General features: G+C 41.5%; 1 protein-coding gene across 7 annotated transcripts in view; it reads right to left on the reverse strand.

The window, feature by feature from the left end:
• otud4 (OTU deubiquitinase 4) overlaps window positions 1-15,741 on the reverse strand; it is a 130,090-nt gene that overhangs the window by 70,958 nt on the left and 43,391 nt on the right. For all 7 annotated transcript variants that reach the window (XR_009511274.1, XM_059964985.1, XM_059964986.1 and 4 more), the window contains exons 7-11: window positions 15,176-15,323; window positions 12,555-12,621; window positions 8,197-8,317; window positions 8,040-8,104; window positions 1,461-1,558 (exon numbers count right to left, since the gene is read on the reverse strand). Coding sequence is in view for 6 of the 7 variants with exons in the window: in XM_059964985.1 (XP_059820968.1) it covers window positions 1,461-1,558; window positions 8,040-8,104; window positions 8,197-8,317; window positions 12,555-12,621; window positions 15,176-15,323 (499 nt within the window). In the remaining variant the exon portion in view is untranslated. The remainder of the gene's footprint in view (window positions 1-1,460; window positions 1,559-8,039; window positions 8,105-8,196; window positions 8,318-12,554; window positions 12,622-15,175; window positions 15,324-15,741) is intronic.

A 15,741-nucleotide genomic window follows, 5' to 3' on the forward strand; every position in this document is an offset into this window, starting at 1 on the left:
AACAACAGCTATTATTCATTCATTTCAGAAACAGGACGGTTAAATAGAACAAATCCAAAAAATTGGATGCCATCCAGGTATCATCTTACTGCTTGCTGCAGGTAGAGTTTAATAAAACCAAAGGCCAGCTGTGAGAACCAGCAGCAGCAGTTTCTTAATTGCTTGGAGCAAGGGCGACATTTTACAGATTCATACTCCTCAGCATTCCCTTTGCATCAAAAATATTCTAATAGAGATAATAGTTCAACAAAACTTATCCATCCCAATTCAAAGAAATAGAAATAAACAGCACACATTTTCTCAAATTTGCCTCTGTAAACTTTGAAACAGAGTTGACAGAATTTAGTAAAAATGTCTGGATGATCAATCTTGTTATTATTGTGCAGATCAGCTTGCAACTTGCGATAAGGAAGATACACCAGATGTATTAATGTTATGCCCCATCTCTGTAACATAAAAAATCCAGCTGATCTTATGATCTTATGATCCCATGATTTTCATGGTTCCTGTATTTGCATATTGCCTATTAAACTTGCAACAGAAAATCAAATCTGGAACTTTGCAGCTTAAGTATCCTTTTACATTGACAGTCTCCTGATAGTCAATCAACCACTCTCATCCAGAAAGTGAACTGTGTTCTATCTCATTCCCCAAGGCAAGGTTCAAATTTTAAGTCAAACTTTTTATGCTCCCCCCCCCCCAAATCTTCCTTTGTGATCTCTTGTCACTCACACTTTTGTTTAATCAAACCTCTCTCTTTCTCTCTCCTTATTTCTCTTCCTGTTCCAATTATTCTAATTTCTTTTAAACAATAAAATTTAGATGTTGGCATGATACAAGTTCACTCTCAAGCAAACTTAAAATAAACAAATAAATAAAACTGACAACAAGGTGTATCAGAACTAGCTTTGCTCCCAAGCATTTAATGGAGTACTTATCCTGAAAATACTGGGTTATGTTAGGGTAGGATTCTCAGAGTGTCCATATTCCCCATCACGTTTGGCTATATTACATAACTCAAAACGACTGATATGTACTTGGATCCAATCTGAAAAGGAGCACTCTGTTTTATTGGGCAATGTACTACCAAGACAGCCATCAGGGAAAACATACAAATACCATTCACAGTATGATTATTTTATCTCAACATATTTCATTCCAGCCCCTACTAGCCCATCTTACATTAAAAAAAATTCAAGGCTCAAGAAGAGGGGCTTGCATCCATTCTCCAAGTTTACATGAGGCATTCTTTCAAGCCTCTTGTAGATCAGTTGGAATACACACTGTGCTATTATCTAGCATACTGTCATCAGCCACTCTGCATAGTCTATGCTCTCACATCAAAGTCACACTGTTGCCAGAATGCTGCTATGAAATGCAGTCATCTAAAATTCTTAAAAGCTGAAAAAAAAATTAAAGACAGGCACAATAATCTTTAAAATTAAAATGGCTGAACCTACTTTTCGCCTAGTTCTTCGACGTAGACACCAACCGGTCCATTGTCAGGGCTGACCGTCTCAATGTGTGCATTATAGCACTTACCATCGTCCAAACAGACCTAGTGAAGAGATTGTAAAGGATCAATATTCTTAATTTTCATTATTTATGTAATGAATGCCTCTGCAGTAAGATGAAAATAGAGTTTCATAAAATAGATCTCCCACTGAAGGATTTCAGTAATACTTTAAATTCAGTAATAATTTAAGAGACTACTAGACAAGTATATGGAGGAATTTAAGGTGGAGGGTTATACGGGAAGCAGCGTTTAAGGGTCCGCACAACATTGTGGGCAGAAGGGCCTGTACTGTGCTGTACTATTCTATGTTCTAAACAATGTCAACTGAATGAGAATGCTGGATTTAGGCAATATCAGGAATATAATAATGAACAAGTCCCTTCATCGGACATGTTGATCCTGTGCGGGAAGACTTAACTTTACATACCCTCTAGAGGGCAGCAGACTCCACTGAAAATCCTAGAGCACAATTCAATCAGAGACAAGTTACTGTATGCCTTGAAGAAACACTATTTAAGAATGAGTGAGAGTTCAATACAAGTTGGTTTAATATACACTGATGCAGAAGCTATAGGAGCTGACTGGATTTGCACATAATGTTTTTGTGTTCTTATATTCACTGCCTTCAAAAGAGATGATGGGAAAAACACAGAATAAAAATATGCATCATTAGTTCACAGGAGTTACCAATGATAATTTTCCAATTATTAATTGGCCATTCTACAAATTTACAGTTACCTTATAAAATTCCATTTCTCCCTTTTAGATGAAAAGTTTCTACAGCTCATACAAAGAGTAAAGGGGGGGAGAATTTCTTCATTTAATGTAACTTTAAATTGCAACAGACAAGTTTTAAAACCATAAGATAATTTCTTCCTGCACTTTGTTGATCAAAGTGCCCGTCGGTGCGGGCAGTGGAGCGGGAGTAAGGAGTGCTCATGATCGACAGATGACTGGAGATCGGAGGATCAGAGGATGAGCCGTTGTAGGTAGGCCGAGACCCTCGGACCTACCTGGAGAGTACCTGAGGAGGAAGGTAAAACTGCGCAGGCGCGGGTGACGTCAGCGGCGAGCGTGGGCTTTAAAAAGCGGCCCACTTTCAGGAGCGGGCAGCGGAATGCGCGGGAGCAGAGTGCTGGGCTTTGGCTCAGCGGGCTTCGGTGCAAGAGGGCTTCGGTGAGAGGAAATCAGTGAGCCTGAGTTCGTGCTTGCTGAGGTAAAAAGGTAAGGACAGATGGTTCTTTTTTCATTTATTCTGACTAATCTGGGATCAGGTAATGGGGGAGACAGTCAGAGCAGTGGTGTACTCTGTATGCAGTATGTGGGAGGTCAGGGTCAACACAGTTGTCCCTGATGACCACACCTGCAGTAGGTGCATCCAGCTGCAGCTCCTATCAGCCCGAGTTAGGGAATTGGAGCAGGAGCTGGATAAACTACGGATCATTCGGGAGGCAGAGGCAGAGATAGATAAGAGTTATCGGGAGGTAGTCACACCGAAAAGACAGGAGTTAGGCAAATGGGTGACAGTCAAGAGAGGCAGGGGAAGCACACAGAGAGAGCAGAGCACCCCTGTGGCCGTTCCCATCAAAAATGTTTACCGTTTTGGATACTGTTGGTGGGGATGACCTACCAGGAACAAGTTGCAGAGGTCCTGTCTCTGGCACTGAGGTTGGACCCTCAACTAGGAAGGGGAGGAGGGAAGAGAAGAGAGCAGTATTGATAGGGGATTCTATAGTCAGGGGGGCAGATAGGAGATTTTGTGGGGAAGATCGGGAGTCTCAGATGGTATGTTACCTCCCTGGTGCTGGGGTCCGAGACATCTCAGATTGGGTGCAGGTTATTCTCGAGAGGGAGGGCAAGAATCCAGATGTTGTGGTCCATGCAGGGACCAATGACGTGGGTAGGATGAGCGAGGGGGTCCTGCGTAGGGAGTTCAGGGAGTTAGGTGCAAAGCTGAAGAGCAGGACCTCCAGGGTAACAATCTCAGGATTGCTACCTGCGCCATGTGTGAATAAGGCAAGGAACAGAAGGATTATACAGATTAATACGTGGCTGAGGAGGGAGGGCTTCAGGTTTTTAGATAATTGGGCTGTTCCAGGGAAGGTGGGATCTGTACCGAAGGGACGGTTTACACCTGAACTGGAGCGGTACTAACATTCTTGCAGGGAAGTTTGCTAGTGCTTCTTGGGGGGGGGGGGGGGGGGGGAGGGTTAAACTAAATTTGCAGAGGTCAGGGATCCAGAATGTGAGAGAGGATAGCGAAAGGAAGCATAAAGGATAGGTGGGGACTACACGGTTCCAGAATATTAAGTGTGTAGTAAAGAAAGGTGAAACGGAACAAGTGATAAGGAGGACACGTGTACAGAGGGATGGTCTGATGGAACATGGAGTTAAATGTGCAGAAAGAATAAGTAAATTTAGGAAGGACAACAAAATTCAAGGGGCGTATAGCCCTATGGGAGTTCGGGGAGCTGGGTTAAGCACAATAGGCAGCAATTCAAACAAAGGAGAAATTGGCTAAAAATTCTATATCTGAATGCACTAAGTGTCAGAAATAAGGTGAATGAGCTTGAAGCTCAGATGCGAATGGCTAACTATGATGTTGTTGGGATAACGGAGACATGGCTGCAGGGAGATCAGACCTGGGAAATGAATGTACAAGGGTATACGTGCTATCGTAGGGACAGAAATGTGGGCAGAGGGGGTGGGGTGGCCCTGTTGGTGAGGAATGAGATTCAGTCCTTTGCAAGGGGGGACATAGGATCAGGAGAAGTAGAGTCTGTGTGGATCAGAAATAATACCTCCACCTTGCCGATAATCAACACTGGTGCACCTCAAAGTTGAGTGCATAGTCCACTGCTCTGCTCTCTCTACACTCATGACAGTTCAAATGCCATCTATAAATTTGCTGACAACACAATTATTGTTGGCAGAATTTCAGATGGTGACGAGAAGGCGTGCAGGAGCACGATAGATCAGCTGGTTGAGTGGTGTCACAGCAATAACATTGGACTCAATGTCAGTAAGACCAAAGAATTGATCGTGGATCGTAGAAAGGGTAAGATGAGAAAACACACACCAGTCCACAGAGAAATCAGAGGTAGAAAGAGTAAGCAATTTCAAGTTCCTGAGTCTCAGCATCTCTGAGAATCTATCCTGGACAGTTACAAGGAAGGCACAACAGTGGCTATATTCTATGAGGAGTTTGAAGAGATTCAGTCCTTTGCAAGAGGGGACATAGGGTCAGGAGAAGTAGAGTCTGTGTGGATAGAACTGAGGAACAGTAAGGGCAAAAGGACCCAAATGGGTGTTGTCTACAGGCCACCAAACAGTAGCATGGATATTGGGTGCAAGTTGAATAGGGAGTTAACATTGGCATGTGGCAAAGGTAATGTCGCAGTAGTTATGGGGGATTTCAACATGCAGGTGAACTGGGAGAATCAAGTTGGTGCTGGACCCCAGGATAGGGAGTTTGTAGAGTGCCTACGGGATGCATTCTTGGAGCAGCTTGTACGAGAGCCGACCAGGGACAAGACTATTCTGGATTTAGTGTTATGTAATGAACAGGATTTGATAAGCGATCTTGCAGTAAAGGAGCCATTAGGAGGTAGTGATCATAATATGATAAGTTTTTATCTGCAATTTGAGAAGGATAAGGGCAGCTCGGAGGTGTCAGTGTTGCAGTTGAACGGGAAACTATGGAGCCATGAAGGAGGAGCTGGCCAAAGTTGACTGGACGGATATCCTAGCAGAAAAGACAGTGGAATAGCAATGGCAGGTATTCTTGGGAATAATGCACAAGGTGCAAAATCAGTTCATCCCCCAGGGAAGGAAGGATTCAAAGGGGGGAAAGGGGCCACAGTGGTTGACAAAGGAAGTCAGAGATTGCATAGCATTAAAAAAAATTAAGACAGAGCTAAGCTGAGTGGGAGGACAGATGACTGGGAAGTTTTTAAGGAACAACAGAACTTAACTAAAAAGGCAATACGGGGAGAAAAAATGAGGTACGAACGCAAGCTAGCCAGGAATATAAAGGAGGATAGCAAAAGCTTTTTTAGGTATGTGAAGAGAAGGAAGATAGTTAAGAACAATGTTGGGCCCTTGAAGAATGAATTGGGTGAAATGGTTATGGGAAACAGAAATGGCAGAAGAATTTAATGAGTACTTTAGATCTGTCTTCACTAAGGAAGACACAAGGAATCTCCCAGATGTATGGATGGGCCAAGGACATAAGGTAACAGAGGAAATGAAACAGATTGACATTAGGAAGGAAACGGTGATGAGAAGACTGATGGGACTGAAGGCTGACAAGTCCCCAGGTCTAGATGGTCTGCATCCTAGGGTACTAAAGGAGGTGGCCCTGGAAATTGCGGATGCATTGGTAATCATTTTCCAATGTTCCTTAGATTCAGGATCAGTTCCTGAGGATTGGAGAATGGCTAATGTTATCCCACTTTTTAAGAAAGGAGGGAGGGAGAAAACAGAACTATCAACCTGTCAGCCTGACATCGGTGGTGGGGAAGATGCTAGAGTCCATTATTAAGGATGAAATAGTGGCATATCTAGATAGCAGTGATAGGAATGGGCCGAGCCAGCATGGATTTACCAAGGGTAAATCATGCTTGACTATTCTGTTGGGAGTTTTTCGAGGATGTAACCAGGAAGTTAGACGGGGGAGATCCAGTGGATGTAGTGTACCTCGATTTTCAGAAGGCATTTGATAAGGTCCCACATAGGAGATTGGTGGGTAAAATCAGAGCTCATGGCATTGCGGGGGAAGACATTGACATGGATAGAAAACTGGTTGACAGATAGAAAGCAAAGGGTAGTGGTGAATGGGTGTTTCTCAGAATGGCAGGTGGTGACTAGTGGGGTGCCACAGGGCTCGGTATTGGGACCACAGCTGTTTACAATTTACATCAACGATTTAGATGAAGGCATTGAGAATAACATCAGCAAATTTGCTGATGATACTAAGCTGGGTGGCAGTGTGACATGTGATGAGGATGTTGGGAGAATTCAGGGTGACTTGGATAGGCTGGGTGAGTGGGCAGATACTTGGCAGATGACGTTTAATGTGAATAAGTGTGAGGTTACCCACTTTGGGAGTAAGAACAGGAAGGCAGATTATTATCTGAATGGTGTAGAGTTAGGTAAGTGAGAAATACAAAGAGATCTAGCAGTCCTTGTTCATCAGTCACTGAAGGTGAATGAGCAAGTGCAGCAGGCAGTGAAGAAGGCTAATGGAATGTTGGCCTTTATTATAAAGGGAATTGAGTACAAGAGCAAGGAAATCCTCTTGCATTTGTACAGAGCCCTGGTGAGACCACACCTGGAGTATTGTGTACAGTTTTGGTCTCCAGGGTTAAGGAAGGACATCCTGGCTGTAGAGGAAGTGTAGCGTAGATTCACGAATTGGGATGTCTGGACTGTCTTACGCAGGGAGGTGAGGGAGACTGGGCTTGTACACGCTGGAATTAAGGAGATTGAGAGGGGATCTGATTGAAACATATAAGATTATTAAGGGATTGGACAAGATAGAGGCAAGAAATATGTTCCAGATGCTGGGAGAGTCCAGTCCCAGAGGGCATGGTTTGAGAATAAGGGGTAGGTTATTTAGGACAGAGTTAAGGAAAAACTTCTTCTCCCAGAGAGTTGTGGGGGTCTGGAATGCACTGCCTCAGAAGGTAGTGGAGGCCAATTCTCTGGATGCTTTCAAGAAGGAGCTAGATAAGTATCTTATGGACAGGGGAATCAAGGGATATGGGGACAAGGCAGGAACTGGGTATTGATAGTAGATGATCAGCCATGATCTCAAAATAGCGGTGCAGGCTCGAAGGGCCGAATGGTCTACTTCTGCACCTATTGTCTAAAGTGTCAACAATAATGATTATGCCTGAGAATTTAACTGCTGACAAAGAAGAAAGGGGAAGGAAAGGCAAGGGGGGGGGGGAATATATTAGAACACCATCCTTATAGCATAAATCCAAAAAAGTACATTAGGAGTAATAACTCATCAAAACCGATGGCCTCTTGCCTCCCAGCATACAACCTGGTGAGAGGAAATAGGATGCAAGAACACAGAAGGTTTATGAATCAGTAGATGGAAAAGCAGGACTAGAGGGTGGCCCAACTGCAAGAGCATAATGGAAACAAGGCAGGATTGTCTGTGGCCAGAATTTGAGTCTTCATATTAATCTCATTCCCTTCCCCAAATGGACATGTTTTTAGGAGTCCACATAATCCTCTGCAGACACCCTGTCCATTCTAATCAAACTTAAGCAGGAAGCCTAATTCCCATGCCTTCAAATTAGTGTACAAGCCTGCAGTTTTAACAAGGGATATTTGTGGCTCCTGAGCTTTGGATTTAGGGCTTGAAAATTCCTTTTACTCTATTTGTTGTTCTTCTGTTCTATATCCATTCTTAAAGACAGAGGCCAAAAAAGGTATTGCACATATTAAAGAGAGATCACAAATTTGAAATTTGAAAATCAGAGAGTAGATATTCTGCATCAATGCCTACCTTGCATTTATCCCCTACAACATACTGCATCCCAGCAGCAATGGAGTAGTCCCTTTTCTGCTGTGCTGAAAAGTACAGATTAAATATTAATATTTAACAGCAACAACGTGCGAAAGAGCCAACTTGAAATCAAAGGTTACAAACTTAAAACATTTACCTTGTTTCGATTTCTGCCAAACTTCATATTCAATATTTCTGTAAATATTTGGGTTGAGAGCTCGGAGGACCTCGCCAGGGAAGGAGATCTGGGCTGCGCTTTCATTTTTCTTTTGTTGTTTCTGAAAATAAGTGATAAAACAGTGTCTGAAGTACTTTAACATATTCTCAATGATGAAATGATGTAAAACATCATTTACCTGGGCATCAAAATATTGCTTAGTGTTTACTGATATACTTCACTGTACAGGTAGCTGTGCTATAATGTCATAGTTGTGGCTTTCTAAGATCTCACATTATAGAAATTTGCTTTATAAAAATAATTGTGTCAATAGGAAAAAAAGGTCACAGGCAAGAGATTTTCAGACTCACAAATAACAAAAGTTTTCCTGCAGGGTTTTCAAAAAATATAGGTGTTTTTAAACAGCTACAAGCTTACTTTGCTACTGCAAGTTAAAAATACTAAAGGTTGCATGTTATATTGTTTCATAGAGGATTGTTGCACAAGTGTCAATGGAAGCGATTACTTGTCAGTTTCCAAAGTAACTCCCTTCAATGGCCTTCTGCAGTCAAACCCTCAGCCTGTGGGTGATTACTGCAGTTACTTCCCAATCGAAATTGTATTATAACCAATGCAGGCCAAGCAACACAAATACAGTTTCCCAGTTCATCACTCGCATTATATCCAATTCTTGTTGCGATTTAGCTGAATTACAGTTACAAGAAAAAAGTTTGTGAACCCTTTGTAATTACCTGGTTTTCTACATTAATTACTCAAAATGTGGTCTGATCGTCATCTAGGTCACAATAATAGACAAACACAATCTGCCTAAACTAATAATGCACAAGCAATTGTACTTTTCATGCCTTTATTAAATACGTGGGGGAGGGGAGAGAGAAACACAAGATGATGGTGATTATGTATTCCATTGAACTGCTGTTGCTAAGTTAACAAACTTCACATCACATGACGGTGATAATAAGCCTGATTCTGATTCTGAAGTTAAGAGCTGGGAAGTTGATTGGGGAAAAAGATACAGGGCTGGAGAAGGAGAAATCTAATAGAAAAGGACAGAAGGCCATGGAAGAAAGAAAAGGAGGGAGGAGCATCGCAGGGAGGATCTCCCAGTGGCCTCCCATTCCAAAGTTGATTGGGAGACCACTTTGCACAGCAACTATTAAATAGTCCTCTCCTATTAAGATTCCTCTTTCTCCAGCCTTGTATCTTTCACCAATTAACTTCCCAGCTCTTTACTTCATCCCTCCACCTTTCATCTCTACTCCTCAGCTTTTTTTCTCCAGTCCCGCTGAAAGGTCTTGGCCTGAAACGTCGACTCTACTCTCTTCCATGGAGTGCCTGGCCTGCTGAGTTCAGCAGCATTTTGTGTGTGCTGCTCGGATTTCCAGCATCTGCAGACTTTCCTTGTTTGCCAAAGATTCATCAGATAATTTTCACCCTGAGAAAACAGTAAAGCTTTGATAATCCACTTGAGATAAAGGAGACGGCTGATACTGGAAGCAGGAGCAACAATTTGTTGGAAAAACTAAGTGGGCTGGGCAGCATCTGCAGGAGGAAAAGAGCTGTCGGCATTCTTGGGTCTAAACCATGCGTCAGGTGCTGTATCCTGCAATTCCCCCTCATACACCAGGGCCCTGGGTGCATGCAGCTACACTGCAAAACTCCATTAATCAGCACACGCAGGATCTTAATGGCGCTGGACTACCAGATTTTTCCACCTTCTGGATATTATTTAAATGAATACTCTACCATATTCTGTTTTTTTTCCCTGTAACATCATAAGGTAAATGATAAACTTTCTAGTGAACCTGGTAGATTTAACCATAACCACCAGGAACCATGGCCCCAGTGAGCCCAAAGGGAACTGGGGGAACCAGGATTCCAGTGAACCAAATGCAGAAACATCCAGATTTCTGAATAGCAAATTGTATATATTATCTTGATTCTACTTTAAAACATGCTAAAACAAAATATTGTGGCTTACATTGCTATTGCTTCAATTTTCTGGAGCAATGCTGATTTGCCCATTTTACCACATCTTAACTGAAGCAAAATATTACACAGTACATTATTAATGGTACAAATAGGAATTTGGAAGCTGAATTCCCTGGTATTTTACACCAAGAAAGTATCTTCCTAAAATTGAAACACCCAAAAGAATTGACCAGAAGTGTGGGAATGGAAGGGGGAAATGAGGGTGTGATATCCTTCACATTACATTGATGTTTAACATGACTTAACACAATCCCACTGGTTCTCCACTCTGCTTTGGAACATCTAAACAAGCACAAGATATACGCCAAGCTAGTGCCGACGATTATAGCTCTGTGTTCAACACCACCATTCCCTCAACAATAACAGATGAGCTGCAAAATTTGGGCTTCTGTACCCAACTCTGTAACTGAGTCCTTAACTTCCTAATTGGAAGCCCAGTTAAGGCACATCTGTAGTAACATCTCCTCCTCACCGACTATCAACACAGTCACATCTCAAAGGTGCATGCTCAGCCTCGCGCTCTACTCTCACTACACCTTACGACTGTATGGCTACACACAGCTCAAATGCCATCTGTGGTTGGTAGAGTCCTATATGACAATGACAATGCTTACAGGAGTGAGATGTATTGGCTGTTTGAGTGGTGTTGCAACTACAACCTCATACTCAAGAAGTCAGCAAAACCAATGAATCGACTGGGGGAGAATCAGGAGAACACACGGCAGTCCTCACGGGGGGGGTCAGCGCTGGGAAGAGTGAGCACCTTCCAGGCTCCTGAGCATCGACATCTCAGGGGATCTCTCCAGGGTCTAACACATTGATGCAATCAGAAAGGTGGCATGTCAGCTGCTCTGCTTTGTCGGGAGTTTAAGGAGATTTTTTATGTCACCAAAGACTCCTACAAATTTTCTACAGATGTACAGTGGAGAGCATTCTGACTCGTTGCATCACAGCCTGGTGTGGAGCCTGCAGTACACAGGATGGCAATAGGGCTGCACAGGATAGTGCACTCAGCCAGCTCCACACTGGGAACAACCCTCCCTCTACAATTTAGGAACAGCTTCTTCCCCTCTGCCATCATACTTCTGAATAATGCATGAATCCATCAGTACCATCTCATTAATCTTTTGTGTGCAAGATTTCTTTTTGCAATTTATAGATTTTTGTCTTTGCACTGTACTGCTACACAAATCTCATGTCATATATCAGTGGGAAGAAGTCTTATTCCAGAGTATATCCACACAGGAACTACATTTATGCTGACTTTTATTCCATTTACCTAGATTCTCCTGAAATGCATCAACATTATCCACCTCAGCCATTTCCCACGTGGTAGATGTTCCACTGTGCTGCCTTCATTTCCCAACCCACAAACTTGCATCAACGCTGTTTTCTAGCCAGCCGCATTTAACGTGCAGGGACAAATCTGGCAAATGCCACATTAAGTTCTACCTCTCCATTTAGTGCCAGACAACACTTGGCCTTTTCACCTTGGCACCATTTTACCAAGAAGCTAAGAATATGGACTCATCATGTGAGGAAATCAAACCTTACTTCCGACTTTGTAGTATAAACATTGCTCAAAATATTTCATGATGCAAAGCTATAATTAAAACACCAAACAGTACTAGTGCAACATGATCAGAGATAAGGATCAATAGGGCTGTGCAAACTAGCTGATCTTGGCCAAACAACAAAAACCAAACAAGGAGCTGCTCTTTCTCCATGAGGAGCAAAGAACGAATCAGATAGTCAATTTAAGCTAAAAGCAACTCTGCAGATGTAACTGTCAACAACGTCCTTTGATCACTCTGTATCAAAGTCGAAATGTTCCAAAAATAGCAGCAACTGTTAAATACTGTGCTAGTTTATATCCCTCTCTAATTTATTGAAGCACCTGCATTAAAGTTACAGCTTTAAAATCTTTCCAAACAATTACTTACTAATTACCTGTATATGCTCTGATTGTGTGATTACAAATGAAGCCATAATATTTCATTTTTGCTTCATTATATTAAAAACCTTAATAAGGATGAACCAGTACCAATTTCATAACAATTTGACTATTAATGTCTGAACATGCCAGTCATTCATGAGCAAAAGAGAGTGGGGGGGGGGGGGGGGGGGGTGAAAAAACACAGAGTTTCAAAATAATCCAACATGTCAGCTTGACCCAAATCGTACAAATCACAGAAGGTTCAAGCATTATTAGACTTATGAACAAGATTTACGTCAATATTCAGTGTAATGTGGAAAAATTCTCTTCAGCTGAAGATGCTGTTTTTCAGACAAGATATTACATTTCAATAGCACATATTAACATTTATATAATTGTAAGGGAATACCTTTTGGACTTTATTACATGATTGAGACTTGAATCCATTCACATCATTTTCATCAACAGCATTGCCCCTGTTAAAAATTTCAAAAGGACATTATCAAGAGTTTAGATAAAATCCACTAAAAGTGCCATGAAAGACATCCAAGATTAAGGAAAAAAATAACTGTAAGCATGTACTTTTATCACCATGCTGAAGGTTGTACTCGTCCAGGAAATTGGATCACGTGCTGAAAACATCTGTTAAAATCAGGTACTAGAAGAGTCAGATTATGGCTAAGACACAAATATAAGAATCCAATTAACTTCCTAGTTATCACTCTCAATCATTCTCCAGGTTGTTGTTCAGCAGCCCTCAGTTCCCAATGTGTCATCACCTTTCTTTAACTAAAGCTCATATTACAGCAAGGTTGAAGTAATGATCACCATGGTAATTGTCCTCTAAGTGTGAACCAGTAATTTTTCCTGAGCTGTGAGTCTGCATTAAAGGAATGAGCTGTAAATATCAAGTAATATTTTCAGCTACAAATAGATACACAATTCCCTTCAGAAAAAAAGTTTCTTTTTTTTAAATTAACTTTGAAAAATTCTACTTTACCAAAACACACCATTCTGTCATGCTATAGATGGCGATGATTGGGGGGGATTTTATTTACCTATGGTACCTTGGTTCCCCAGTTTCAACCTCTACAACTACTCTAACCACTTAATCCTTTTGATTGTTTTCTGTCACTTTTTCAGCTGAACCATTCAAATACAGTCGGCCCTCCTTATCCGCAGGGGATTGGTTCCCGGACCCCCCGCGGATACCAGGTTCTTAATTTCCTCTCTGAACTCAGACTCATCATTACCCAAGATACGGCCTTCAATTGTGAATGCTTTATAAGATGCATGTTGTCCATTGTCCCTGGATCTACCTTTACAGGAAAAAAGCCCAGCATAAATGATTTGACTTGTTTGTGCCATTGCTATTTGGGCATATTTGGAGCAAGTATTTCAATGAAATAATTCACAAACATTAACACAAAAGTTAAGTAGTCGGTCCTCCTTACCCGGGGGGGATTGGTTCCGGGATCCCTTGCAGATACCAAAAAACACAGATGTTCAAGTCCTTTATTTAACCTGTCTCAGTGTGGTGGACCTTAGGACCCAGCGGAACCCCAGACCTTATTTAACCTGTCTCAGTGCGGTGGACATTAGGACCCGGCGGTGGAGCTCTGAAACCGCAGTGTTTCAGTTCACGAAAATAATCACCATCACAATTGAAAATAAAGTAGAAATAATAAAGTGATCGGAAAGAGGTAAAATGCCAACAGTCATTGGAAAAGCATTAGGCTACGTCGGTCAACAATCGGAACAATTTTAAAGGATAAAGTGAGAAAGGCCCTGCCCCAATGAAAGCTACAATTATTACTAAGCAGTGCGGTGGTTTAATTATTGGGATTTGAGGTTTTGGGTTTTTGATTCTCCACATCAACCCGGCACAGATAGAGAGTGCACTCAACAGCCGTCTGTCACTGGATCGAACTCAGAAGCTTCAGTTCCTGAGCCCGGCGCTGAAACATACGTTCTTAAGTGTTTTATATGCATAGAAAGGTAAAATATATACCATACAGTAAGGCAAACGTTTGACTAACTGACGCTAAATAATACCTGTTCCAACTTACTTGGTAAGAGAACTTATGATTTTTTTCGATCCCAATCCACAATAACCTATGCACATCCTCCCGTATACTTTAAATCACCTCTAGATTACTTAATACCTGATACAATGTAAATGCTATGTAAAATGGTTGTTATACTGCATTGTTTCGTGAATAATGACAAGAAAAAAAAGTCGGTACATGCTCGAGCAACAAGTGCTGGAACAGCACTTCCGAGTTTTCTCGATTCGCGGTTCGTTGAATCAACGGATGCGGAACTCGCAGATAAGGAGGGCCGACTGTATAATCTGCAGTGTCACATTCAGAACTCGGCTTATCCCAGTAGAGTCGGAGCTGTAGTAATGGATCTAAGTCACAGGAACTACTAAATGGAAAAAAAGTTCGACCAGCTCCCTTTCTACTATCCATGTGATGAATAATTACACCGTGGCAAAATAAACTATTAATTAGCAATGATAAAATTAAGGCTAACCTTAGGAAGACCTCAGTAACTACAAGGTTTGTGGTCTGTCTGGTATCACCTGTTCCTCCCAACTACACTACTCTCTACCCTGTTCTCTATTCTGTTCTCCGTGTTATCTATGTAAATAAACGCATCAAAACCATCTGCTTCCATTGTAACCATCGGAAACCTGTCCCACATATTAAGCACTCTGCAGAAACTATAGAATCAAAGGTAATATGATAGCTTAGGGAACTGTACACTGTTCTCATGGGTAACTCTGATCAACTGGTTGTGACAGACAGAGCCTCAAGGCTGAATGCCTGAAGAATGTTTCAAAAAAATTAAATATATCTGTCCTTTGACAAAATTTGCTGTAAGTAATTGAATCTGATACAAAACTAAGATTTTTGATAGTTTTCAGGAATTGCATATTTGCTTCCCCATTTATAACTTTCACTTGAATTCCCTTGTTTAAAACTCCAGTAATCAACATGAATTTTTAAAAATTTCACAGCTTACCTAGGCAGTTCTGTTTCTGTGCCAGAATCGGAATCATTGCTGGAAATACAATGATCCTCATTTATTTTGCTGTTTGTATCCAATGAAGACAGTACTGCTTCAATGTCAACTTTAAGCACATCCTGATATAACATTTCATACAAAATGGCTGCAAAATAGAAGTTTAAATTCAAATTACATTTATGAAAACATATACAGAATTCCTGAAAACCCTTCAAGCGAGACCCAGTAACGTCACTGTGGCTTCATCTAGCAATCAATTATCTTTTTTGAAAATAATCACTGCAAAGGCGCTTCATTCTTAAATGTCACTGGAGAAAAGTCTGCCTAGAATACTTCAAAATCCAGCATCTTCTTACCAATGAGAAAGGAATGGAAAGAGACTTCCTAGACTCTTAACCACTCTCCCCCAGAATTGTTTCTTTTGCTCTTTAATCCAACACCAAAATATTTGAAAACTTTCTTCAGGGAACCCAAGCATTTGTGCAGATGCTGCAACACAACTCGCAGGGACAGATAATGAATCACTAGGATATACATTACACTCTAAACTTCAACCCCTGTAG

This window comes from Hypanus sabinus, chromosome 3 (assembly GCF_030144855.1).
Source record: "Hypanus sabinus isolate sHypSab1 chromosome 3, sHypSab1.hap1, whole genome shotgun sequence".
Classification (NCBI taxonomy): domain Eukaryota; kingdom Metazoa; phylum Chordata; class Chondrichthyes; order Myliobatiformes; family Dasyatidae; genus Hypanus; species Hypanus sabinus.